The sequence below is a fragment of the Tyto alba genome, unplaced genomic scaffold, assembly GCF_018691265.1.
Source record: "Tyto alba isolate M040663 unplaced genomic scaffold, T.alba_DEE_v4.0 Super-Scaffold_2, whole genome shotgun sequence".
Taxonomy (NCBI): domain Eukaryota; kingdom Metazoa; phylum Chordata; class Aves; order Strigiformes; family Tytonidae; genus Tyto; species Tyto alba.
In genome coordinates this window covers 91,523,462-91,535,612 of record NW_024881282.1, presented here as the reverse complement: position 1 = coordinate 91,535,612, position 12,151 = coordinate 91,523,462, and the positions used below count along the sequence as shown (strand labels likewise).

Here is a 12,151-nt window from a genome sequence, read left to right as displayed (position 1 = left end):
AACTGCTTTTTGATTTTTTATGGCTATAAAGCAAATCAAGCATTTCTGGTGAGGTTTTAAGCAATGCCAGCTCACAGCTCAGTGCCAATAACTTGCTGTTTGACCAAAGCACTGAAAATAATGGTTGGCCTGCTTAAACGGCTGGCTGCTGTGTTAATGTACAAAACGCTGCAGAGCTTTCATGGCAGGCTGGAGAAACCCAGGAGACATCAGACTCAGTATGAAAGCATGTGTGGAAGGAGGATGGTGTGACAGTCCCTTTGTGGAGACCAGATTTTGCAATCCAAGACACTGCCCCTTGTCCCATGCAGGGCCTGGATCAGCAACTCAGGCAGCCCCAAGACAGAGCTCACAGCCTTGCTCGGGGTCAGCACATGTCTAGTACCACATGAAATTGCCTTTTACAGCGTTCCCTGCTAGCAGCATAGCTGCAACAGGTCCTGTGCTGAGCTCAGCACAACACCTGCAAAATAAAGACATAATCCTGGAACTGTAGTCCTGTTCTCAACTTCATTTTGCCATTCTGCTATCAGTGATGTGCTGAGGATCAGACAAGTGATGGCAGTGTGCCACAAGCAGCCACTACCTGGGCAGAGGGCTCTGAGCCCACTGCTGCCATCAAAGATTTCTCACAGATGGATGATGCTGCACCAGTGCCACATCAGCACTCTGTTGAAGCCCTGGTATTGCTCATGCATTGCTGCCTGTGGACCCTGGCCTGCCCTGTCCCCGCACAGCCTTCCGCAGGGCCCCCCGCACCTCCTGGTTGCGGAGGCTGTAGATGAGGGGGTTCAGCATGGGAGTGACAATGCTGTACAGTGCAGAGACCAGCGTGTCAGCTGCCAGGGAGTAGCCAGAGCTGGGTCGGTTGTAGTTCAGGTTGGCTGTCACAAAATACAGGGCAACCACGAGCAGGTGGGCAGAGCACGTGGAGAAGGCCTTGTGCCAGCTGGTGGCCATGGACATCCCAAGGACGGTGGTCAGGATGCGGAGGTAGGAGACGATGATAAACAGGAAGGGACTGAGGCCCACAAAGACGCTGGCAGTGTGGAGTGCCACTTCACTAGGGTGGGTGTTGCTGCATGCAGCCCTCAGAAGTGGAGGGACATCACAGAAGATGTGCTGGATCTGGGCAGCCCCGCAGAAGGAGAGCCTGGAGGCCAGGAGTGTGTGCACGGCTGAGTCCAGCATCCCCCAGAGCCAGCAGCTGATGGCTGCTGCCACACAGACACCTCGGCTCATGGCATGGACATAGTGCAGGGGCTGGCATATGGCTGCATAGCGGTCATAGGCCATGACAGCCAGGAGTGCGCATTCAGCTCCTGCGCACCCCATCAGGAAGAACATCTGTGCCAGGCACCCATGGTAGGATATGGTCGGCTGTGGGCGCAGGGTATTTGCCAGGATCTTGGGCACTGTCACTGATGAGTAGCAAATGTCCAAGCAGGACAGGTGACTGAGGAAGAAGTACATGGGGCTGTGGAGATGGGGATCCAGGGACACGAGGGCGAGTATTGCAGAGTTCCCCAGCAGTGTGGCCAGGTAAATGGCCAGGAAAAGAGCAAAGAGGAAGGGCTGGCCGTGGGAAAAGCCCAGGAGCATGAACTCCGTTATGTGAGTCTGGTTCTCACCTGCCATGGGGCCAGCTGGGTTGGTCTGTGGGCAGAAATGAGTGCTGTGAGGAGGAGGTGGTAACTGTGAGCCAGGGAACTGGAGCACAACCACCCACAAGGCAAGGGTTTCACTGGTAGGATGGCTTTGGTCTGTCTCCATAGTGTTTGGAAGCTTCCCACATTGAGATTTCACAGACACTAGGATTCTAGAGTCCAGAGAGCTACCATTCAATGTTGGATACCTGACTGCAACAGAATCATACAGAAGAAACCAAGAACAGTATGCATCTAGACTAACCCACACCTCCTGGGTTCTCCTGTCAGCCCAATTCCCTGTCTTGATGAGTATACCAAGCACTTCTCTCTTTTCCTCTTGGTTGCACTTTGGTGACTACATGTTTTCCTGCCCCCTGGACACGGTGTCATCATTCCTTAGATGCCACAGCCTCTGAGCTTGCTCTTCCCCAGCCACCGGATTGGGGATATGGCACCACCCTGCACCAGTTAAAAGATTTTTTGTTTATCCTGTCTCCTGCTCTGCCACTTTTGGGATGCTTTGCTCTGTGATAACCAGCACTTAAAAAAGCATGGGTTCCAACTGAGGGTAACTCACCACATGGTGTTTGTCAAGCCACAGGTGAATTTAAGCCATCAGGGGTCTTCACTGGCCTGGGCTTCCTGATCTTTCTTCCATTATCCTATTTCAATTTTCACACCGACACAAGGGTTGTGCTTACTGGCACGTGAAGTTATGATCACCATGTCAACATGATGGACAAGGCATGGGGAAGCAGCTATTGCTCATAAACCTCAGCCAAGGACTGTTGAAGGCGGTACTTGCTGGCCACTTGTGGCCAGAGGTGCTGCTGCCCACCATGCTAGTGCCACAAAGCCCATCAGATATAGGCCAGGTGCACAAATACCACCTGGTGAAGCAGCCTCTGTGAGGCTGATGAAGAAATGGGGCTAAGAGAGGTTAAACACCACCTGCAATCACCTTCTCTTGGGGTGCAGATCTGTCTCAGCCGACACTTAGCATGGGCACAGACTGCACTCAGCCAGTCTGAAACCAGGGACTTCTCTTGACTGGGTGAGGAAAAGGACTCAGAGAGGCTTCAGCTCACATATGTGATAATAAGGGGGCAAATAGGGCTGGAAAGCATCAGGGCAGACTGTGGCTGCATGACAATACAGGGCACCTTGGGGAACCACGGTTGATCTTGGAGTGGTGAATAACAAAATTCTGTTCTCCCTATGAAGCTTTTTTGTTGGCTCCTTTTGATTGCCTCAGCAGATATTAGCACTCTAAACTATTCCTGAATCAGAGAATAAGGTAACTGGCCAGCGTACCAGCCATAGCTGAGCAGGTGTTTGCCAGGAGCTGCGGCAGGACCAGTACTGGCTTCTGGGTGGGTTCTCACTGACAGCACTGGGCTATGGTTGGGATGCGATGGAGGACTGCACATCGCTGAACTCAAGGATCTAGTTCCCTGCTATTCTGACCTGGAACTTGTACACTTCAAAACAAGGCCTGCCTGCCTCAGTACAGGGCAGCTATGATCAGCTTTTCCTTACAGGTAACTCCAGCAAGCCTCCTGTGGTCAGGATTCAACAGCGTTCCCAGACGATATATCAATTCATGTCACTCTCCATTTACTAAACATTAAAGATGTCACCTGATGGCTATGCAGGGACCCATTGCCATTATATAAGATCAAAGTGAATACGACAAAAAAAAAAAACCAAGCATTCCCTTCTTTATAGAGCAACTGAGGTCAATTGTCATGTGTCTTCACGAGATTAAACACAGTTAAATTTCAGGTTGGTACCCGTGCTTTACCCCTATTAATCTGTTTCTAACTTCTCTGTCCAAAGCACATATCTATGTATCAGTCATTATTTAAAAATGTTGAGCAGTGGAGAATTCACTGCTGCTGTTGGGAATATTTTTCTTATAGCTAGTTACAAGAAACTGTCAAAGCACTGTTAAAAATTGTGTGCATTTTCCCTGTTGGAATTTCTTGAATGTCAGCTCCGTCTCATTCATAATTTTCAGCTCTTTCTCTTCCAGATTAAGGACCCTCTATTCTAATAGTATTTTCAACTTGCTTCTACTTGCACACTGTCATCAGTATCAGTGCTTGCTAAGTAGAAGAGCAGCTAAGTTCTGATTCATTTCCCTTTTGCTCTCTAGTTTTTCATCTTTTAAAAAAATAATTTTAATATTGAGAGGAAAACTTTCAGTCAAAAGGTTAATTCTTCTTTGTCTAGCATAATGACAGACAAACTTTTTATTCCATCTTGGACATGAGTGCTGTAAGGCTGAGAAACCACTGCCTGGCTGAGCTCTCCAGCAGTCTCCCAGATCAACATATTCTTTAACAGGATTTATTTTTATTACTAATTTTGCTTACATTGGACAGATACATAAGAACTATATCATCCAATATTCTGGAGGTCTTGGACCATCACTCTTCCTCCAGCCAGCCTCCAACAAAAGTTGTGTACATTTTGATGCAAGAATAGCCTAACTTGTTTAGCTCAGCATGGCAGCCAGGATCAGGTGCCTGAGAGGGGCAAGAGCTGGGATAGACCACAGCAGTGTTCCCTAGGCATTGTCTCCTGTCTCCAGCTGTCCCTGCCTGCAAACCTGCGTAATGTACACATTGATCTATATAGATTCAAAATTATATATGTGTGAACTTTTACCATGCTAAAGCAATTGGTGGTTTTGTTAGGGCACAAGTGCCTCCACTGTGTAGCTGTGAGAGGGGAAGGCTCTATCCAGGACCTTGTTGGATGCTTTTACTACTGACCTGTTAGCCAGAGACAAGAGTCTGCTGACAAGTTACAGCGAAGGTGGGGACCTGCCTGTTACATAGGAGTAATAGGGGACCTCAGGAACCAGACTGACAAAAATAAGAAGATACTTAATAGTAGGAGGTTAGGCATGTAAGAGTTAGTTACCTGTTTATGCTCTGAACTGGGACTGAACACATGGAAATAAGAGCAGGTAAGCAAGTTGTGTGAATCTATCACAACCCCAGCAAGCCCTTGGTTTGATGTAGGTACACAGTGATGACACATAAGTCATTGTATCTGTGGGAGCAGCAGGGAATTGTTAGTTCCACTGCAGGAGAACAATGAGTTCTGGAGAGCTGCAGATGATGTTCTCCCCATGCTGACAAATCCAGGATGAATTAGGCATGGAGCTACAGGGCTACAGTACAGCGGTAAGAGTCATGCAGAGGAATGACCCTAATTTTTCACCATGGTCTGAAGCAATGTAGCAGTCAGTGGACACAGCCACATGACAAGAAATTCCAGATTTAAACCCTTTGTTCTCAGACATCCTGTACACAATTAAATAGGAAACCATGGTAGGAAAATCTCCCTTTCTCCCTTGGACTACACAGGAATGAGCCTTGAAAGAATCTCCACTGTGCCTCAGCTCCTTTCCCCTCTCTCTCAGTTGCACTGAAGGAAATTTCTCATGGTAACTAATGATTTACAAAGCATTTCCCAGCACAGCTACAACTTTGCCCACTGCTGACCAGTCCAGAAAGGCTGGATAGGGGGACAAAGAGGAAGCACTGATGCCATCAGTACTAGGGAGGCAGCTGGTATCTGTCATTCCCCATGGAAGAAGGAAAGTACCCCTTGACCAGTGTGATGGTGATGCACTAGCCTGAGACCCAGCTCAGCTCTGGTGCAGTCCCTGAAGCAGGGTGCCTTACATCACCACTGTTCATTTCTGCATAGCTCCAGCATTTTGGGGTGCATTGTGCCACCCTTTCTCTTACAGGAGGCCAGATGTGCTCCATGCCCACTCAGGGAAGCCTGTCGCTCCTGCAGGAGGATGTGGCTTGCCTCGCCAAGCCACCACATCCCATTTGCACTCAGGTGAGCAGAGATGAGCAGACCAGATAACCTGGAGCATACAGCTATGGGCGGTAAGGTCCTGAGTCTTGGGTACAATCCAGTCCTAGTTTGAGGTGACGGCTTGACTGAGGGAGCCAGCAATAACACATGATTAATTTCTCCTGAAAAGGACTGGATTGTTTTGTTTGAGGTATCACCAGCAGCCACAGCCTGCTCGTATGCCCAGACCACCCAGGAGCCCTCAGTGCCAGTACTGGGTTTGCCCCCAAGTAGAGTGATGATAGGGACCCCTGTGAGGGTCTCACCATGAGTGAAGCCCTGCCCCACCACAGGCAGCAGTCCTGCCCTCCCTTACCTCCATGTCTGAGAGCAAACAGTGGGCGGCAGACAGTGCTTGGTAAGAGGGAAAAACTAACCATGTCTCCAGGTGCTGTCTCTTTTATCTTACCTGCATGAGGAAAAGCCTGTGTGTCCTCAAGGCTTGCAAGTGGAGCAGAAGCTTTTAACCCTGTGAGGGCCCTAGGGAGAGGCTTTCAGCAGTAGCTCTTGTTCAGTGGCAGAAGCAAGAAACAGAGGAGCATTTGCCCAATCAGCCTGCACAAGTGGGATCTGAGCCCACAGGACAAAGGCCTCCTGGCACAGGACCCACCTTGATCTGTTCTGCTCCAGGCTGTGTCAAGACCAGCCAGAGCTCTCCAGCCCTGGCCTCCTGCTCCAGCTCTGTGCCAGCTCTTGAGGTGCCTGGACTGCAGCACAACTGACCATGCCAAACACCCCGAGCCATAAGAGGATGGGTGGCTGGGGAGGCTGAGAGCTGCAGTCCCTGTGCCCTAAGTTCTTCTTTATGACCCCATTTTATCTGTTGCAGGGCTGTGAGGTATTTACACTAGCCAATGCCAGCAGAGAGGCAGCAATGAGCAGGGCTGGCCATTGGCCACACTTGCAGCAGCAGACCTGTGGGCAACACAGCCATAAGGTGACTGCATGGCATCTGTACTTCATCCATGGTCCCACCACCTACAGTAACCATGCCCACGCAACCCAGGCTGTGCAGGGCTCTCTGCAGTGGAGAGTGTGGTCCAGGGGACCAGGAGAGAACATGACTATAGTGGGACTGTGATCTGGCAGCAGTTCTGACTGGACTCAGTTAAAGCACCAAGTAAAGTCCTGTGAGTTCTTGAAGAGCTAGGCAGCAGGATTACATGGTTTTACATGGAGTGAATGCTGCCAGCTCTGAGTCTGGAGCCATTCCTGATAGAAACAGCACGTTTTGCTGGGGTTCACCACATACATAGTGCCATGGAAATGTAAAGTGAGAAACACAGGAAATGTGGGGACTGCAACAGGGCATGAATCTGGAGGTCAAGACTGAGACATGATTGTTTCTGCAACAGGAATACAGCACTGCGTTATTTCAATCTTTGTTTCCTGATAATCGAGCAAGAGGAGCTGATCCTATAATAAGCTCTGTATCTGAAATGTCAAGATTTGAGGAGCTGAGCAGTAACATCGTTTGGAAAATAGGGAAAGCGCAGCCAGCAAACCTTACGCGGGAAAGAAAACCCTGTGTGGAAATGCAGCATAGACACTAGAGGGAGCTACTACCTCAGTGAGGGGAAAATTCGTGCCCGACAGGACATCAGGTTGTAAAAGATGACTAGTAGTAATTATGGGCCCTGTATGTCTAAGGGCGTGTTTTCAGGGAAGCTGGACTGACAGCGTAGAAGGACCATGATAACACGACTTTGTGACACAGCTATTTGCTTTGACTTTACAAAATTACAGCTTTCTCTTGTGGCAAAAATGAACATTGCTGTGTTTCATACAGAAACTCTCCCAGGATTTTTAGATGCAGGCACATGCCAACAGCACTCAGAGAAACCCCACTCCCACACAAATATTTGAAATATGGCTTTGTTGAGACCATAAACACTTGACACAAATATTAAAATATACTGAAATCTTGCCAGATGCCATAAACTTGGTATTCAGTTCTGGTAATGCATATCCATTTTCTGTGGTAATGTCTTCAGGAAAGCCTTTGTGAGAATAAATATCAATGCTTGTATAGTCCTCTGGTCTACTGAAGCATATCAAATCTCACCTTGGAGGAGCAGGGGACAATGAGAAACCAAATGTCCATGAACTTGTGAAGTGTTAAGGAAGTTATTTTTTAAAAAAAAATGCCTAAATTTGGGAGTGTAACCACAAGGATTGGGCCCAGTTCCTGTAGGTACTCAGCACTCCTGGAAATCAGACTCTTAATTGGGTGTAGGGCCCTTACCTTTTCCAAGCATAAGTGTTGCACATTACAAAAAGACAAGTGTACTGTTGTAGAACCAGAAACTTCTCCAAGTCATATTTCCCTTCTTGTCCTGAGATGCATTCTTCCAGTTCAAGGATTCTTTCTCAAGCAAAACCTGCCACTGCTTGTATCACAGCTCACTACAGCAATACTGCCAGCTCACTGTTAGTGGTCTTCACACGTGCACAAATGCTTTCTTTGGACACAGTGACAAGAAAAACAGTGCAATTTGTGGTGTTCAAGCTGGCAGGAATCTGCTTGCTGGATCCAACCCCTACCCAAAACACAACCAGCTCCATCGCCAAAGCTGCCCTGGGATGTATTCAGTCAAGTCTGGAAAACCTTTAAGGCCAGAGACCAAACAGCCTTTCTGAGACCCTGCCCCACTACTTAATGATCCTCAGAGTGATGATTGTTCCTTATATCTAAGTGGAAGGAAACATTTTGATCCTCTAGCTCTGAAACCTCCAGGGGTTTTGGTTGATGGTAAGCTTAATATGGGTCAGCAATGTGTCTTGGTGGCCAAAAGGGCCAACTGTATCCTGGGGTGCATTAGGCACATTATAGCTAACTGGTCGAAAGAAGTGATTGTCCTACTATAATTAACTGTACCTCAAGTACTGCATGCAGCTATGGGCTCCACAGTGTAAGAAGGATATAGAAATATTAGAATGTGTCCAAAGGAATGCAACAAAGATGGTGAAAGTACTAGAGGGCAGGACTTATGAGGAGCAGCTGAGGACACTAGGTTTGTTCAGCCTAGAGGAGACTGAGGTGACCTCATTGCTGTCTAAAACTTTCTCATGAGGAGGAGTAGAGAGGGAGAGGCTGATTTATTGCTGGTGTCAGGTGATAAAATGCAAGGTAATTGCTTAAAGTTGTGTTAGGGGGACTTCAGGTCAGATATTAGGGAAAAGTTCTTCACTGAGAGGACAGTCAAGCACTTGAAAAAGCTCTTCAGGGAAATGGTCATGGCTTCAAGCCTGTCAGTATTCAAGAAACATTTGGACAACGCTTATATTTATGGTTTAACTTTTTGGTTGCCCTGTGTGGAGTCCAGAGTTGGATTCAATGATTCTTGTAGGTCCCTTCAACTGAGAATATTCTATGATTCTATGAACTTGAAACCTCCTGTCTGAATTTTGCCTGTTGCCTCTTGTCCTCCCTCCATGTCCCATTGTGATGAGCTGATGAGCCTGGCATTGTTTTCTTGATAACATCCCTATAGGTACTGAAAAGCTACTATTTGGTCCCTCCCAAAGCCATGCCTTCTGGAGGCTGAATAATCCCAGCTCCCTCAGCCTCTGCCCAATGTGAGTGCAAGTGGTCCAGTCATGACCATCTTGGCTCTCCACTGAACTCTTCTGAGTTTGTTGGTGTATTTCTTGTTTTGGGGAACCCAGCACTGGATGCAGTACTTGGATATGATCGCAGAAGTACTGAGTAGAGGGCCATAACCACTCCCCTCGTTCTACTCCCTTTGGTTCTGTTCACACAGCCCAGGATGCTGTTGACAACCTATACTGCCAGGGCACATGGCTCACTGAAGTCTGGCTTGCTGCCCACCAAACAAGAGCCACCCTAGGGTCTTTTCCACTGAGTTACTCTTCAGCCAGGCATCCCCAGACTGTCTTGTTGCCATGGGCTTTTCCTCCCTGGGTACAGGACTTGGCATTTGTCCTTGTTGAATTTAATAGGGTTCCTATTGACTCATTCTTACAATTTGTCCAGGTGCCTCTGGATGACAGCCCTGCCCTTGAGCATATTGACCTGTCCCCTCAGTTTGTTATCACCTGCAAATTTTTCTTCCCTTTCATATCACTAATGAAGATGTCAAACAGGACAGATACCGGTGATGGTCTGCTTGTCACTGGCCTCCAGGTAGAGCATAACCTGTTAACCATCACTCTCTAAACCTGATGATCCAGTTTTACACCACTGCTTTCACTGATGTTGCTGTTGTTTTAACATGCACTTTTCTGAATGCAGTTTTCATCTTGCGTTTTCTTCACACACTTCTACCACCTGGGCAACATCATTTGTCCTGACTTTCTGTGGCCATATCTGGCTCAGGGGCTTACTGGCTTGTTCATGGGAATGTTTTTCCCTGCTGGCTGCAAGGGGCTTGTTCGCTATTTATTTGCTCAGTGATTTTGATGGCACTAAAACTGTACTGTCTACTGCAGATGTCATCCAAACAGTAGTTCAAAGAAATTTAGTACAAACTGTAGCTCAGGCTTGTATGTTCCTTTTTTCCTCCAAACACTCCCTTTTAAAAATCTCCAGGGACAAAATTCTGTATGATTTTCTTATAAATACTGCTGTTGTAACACTCAGACTTATTTAACAGAGATTATAGCAAAACACCCTGTTTTGCTATGATATCAATACAGTCAAGTGTCCTGAGCTTCCAACTCCCTTGTAGCAGCCAGACGTTGCGATATTGGAGTAGGTCCTGTAGAGGTCATAGAGGTGACTGGAGCACAGGACATACAAGGAGAGGCTGAGACTGCTTTGTTCAGCCCAGAAAGAAGGCAAAAGGGAGATCTTTCTGTGATCTGCAGCTGCCTAATGGGAGTGGGGAGAAATGATGGATATGGACTCTTCTCACAGTTGCATGGTGATGAGAAGAGGCAAGAGACACAAGCTGTAAAAGGAGACATCCTCACTGGATGTCAAGGAAAAATCCTTCAGGCACTGGATCAAAGCCCTGAGAGGCCATGAACTGTCCTTGGAGATGGTCCGCACTCACCTAGCCACAGGCCTGAGCAAAGTGTGCTCTAATCAGGGCTTGGACCAGGGGCTGCCTTCCACCATCACAAGTCTGATTTCTGGAATTGAATTCTCATCAGGTTTTGTAAGAACAATATTTCAGGGTTTTTTTCCCATTGATTTCCTCAGGGAAAAAGTTTCCTTTGGGATTTTTTTCCTGCAGATAAGTTGCCGGAGTTGCCAGTTATCTGGACCAGGTAAGAAACAAGAATAAGAAAATTCGGCATTTCCAGTTTGGCCTACCCAAGACAGGACAAAAGCCGCAAACTGCATCTTGTGAGCATGGTAATGAATTACTGTCTGACTTTTTTTTCTTAACACTTGACAAGGAGATTTTTTGGCTGAAGAAAATTATATCATCTCAAGCTTTTATTCAGTTTAATTGACCACTTGTGTTCATACTTTAGGAAAAGGCAATGAGGGTTGCACTTATATAATACAATTATAGAACTGGCCAAAACTGACATAATTTACTTGTGTTTGTCACGGGCTAAGAGTATGCACAAACTCAAACACCATGAGCACGCAACATGAAGTGACTTGTTATCCTGTGGTATCACCCCTTCATTGCAGGGTTTGGAGGCAGGTCTAACACAGAATCCTGGAAAATGGAAAGTGGGGTCCTGTCACCAGTCCCAGGGACACTGTTCCTTCCTGGACAACTTGTACTCAGAAAGCAACAAGGAAAGTCTTTCCTGTCATCACTGAGCAGCACTTTTGCCTAATGATTGCTACTTGCTACTTTGCAGAGAACTATGGCACCTGCTGCTCCATCTTCTTTCCTCCCTCTTCCTATGGTCAGCTCCATCCTTCTGCTGCACAAAGCCAGCCCTCCAAGGCTTCTCATCCAGGCCTTGCCCAGCCTCGGGCATCAAGTCTGCCCCAGGGGCCAATTAGTGCACTTGAAACAAGATGTTTTAAACACTAGGCTGAAGTTTGAGAGAGTTGTTTTCTTGTTTCCAGTTTGTCTGCTTGGTACGCATTTCCCACAGGCTTCTCTCCACAGAGTAAATGCCACTAGGGTTTCAGTGACAATTACTAAAAGCCTAGAGCGCTTCACTTCCTCAGTAGCATGGTTTTGTGAGACCTGTAAATAAGGCACAAAGTGGGCTATTAAAACTTTGAGGCAGTCACTGGTGCAATAACTTTGAAGCTGTTTACATCTGTTGTAATCAGTTGCATCATAATGTAAAAGCAGCAGAACAAGACATGGAGAAAGAATGTCTTTGTTCTATATAGACTTCCCGTCTTTGAAATGGTCACACTCCAGACAAAAAATCACACAGAAAGTTGCTGAAGTATTAAAAGGAGAAAAAGGTAAATAATTTAACTGTGCTTTAGTGGTCAATATGAAATACCTGAATAACAGTAAACTTTATGGAAAACACAAGTTATTGCAATAGGAAATATAAAGCTGAAGTTCCACAACCATTTGTAGTATTGATTGTGTCTTCTTTCCCAAATTCCTGCCCTACTCTAAGGCAGTATGTATACTATAGCCATGTCAGCTAGGTATGACAGATAGGTATAAAGGGCAGTTTAATATCACCGGCTTTTACTGGGAGCTTCAGGCTCCTGA

The 12,151-nt window shown here is 46.9% G+C and overlaps 1 protein-coding gene across 1 annotated transcript; it reads right to left on the bottom strand.

Moving 5' to 3' along the window:
- Nucleotides 1–578: 578 nt before the first annotated feature.
- LOC104359487 (olfactory receptor 5V1-like) lies at nucleotides 579–1,785 on the bottom strand. Its single transcript, XM_009965247.3, has one exon. The coding sequence runs from the start codon at nucleotides 1,771–1,773 to the stop codon at nucleotides 691–693; it is 1,083 nt and encodes a 360-aa protein (XP_009963549.2). The 5' UTR covers nucleotides 1,774–1,785; the 3' UTR covers nucleotides 579–690.
- Nucleotides 1,786–12,151: the final 10,366 nt, after the last annotated feature.

Excerpts from the sequence above, each read along its gene's own strand:
- LOC104359487 (XM_009965247.3), bottom strand. The coding sequence starts at position 1,773 with ATGGAGACAGACCAAAGCCATCCTACCAGTGAAACCCTTGCCTTGTGG.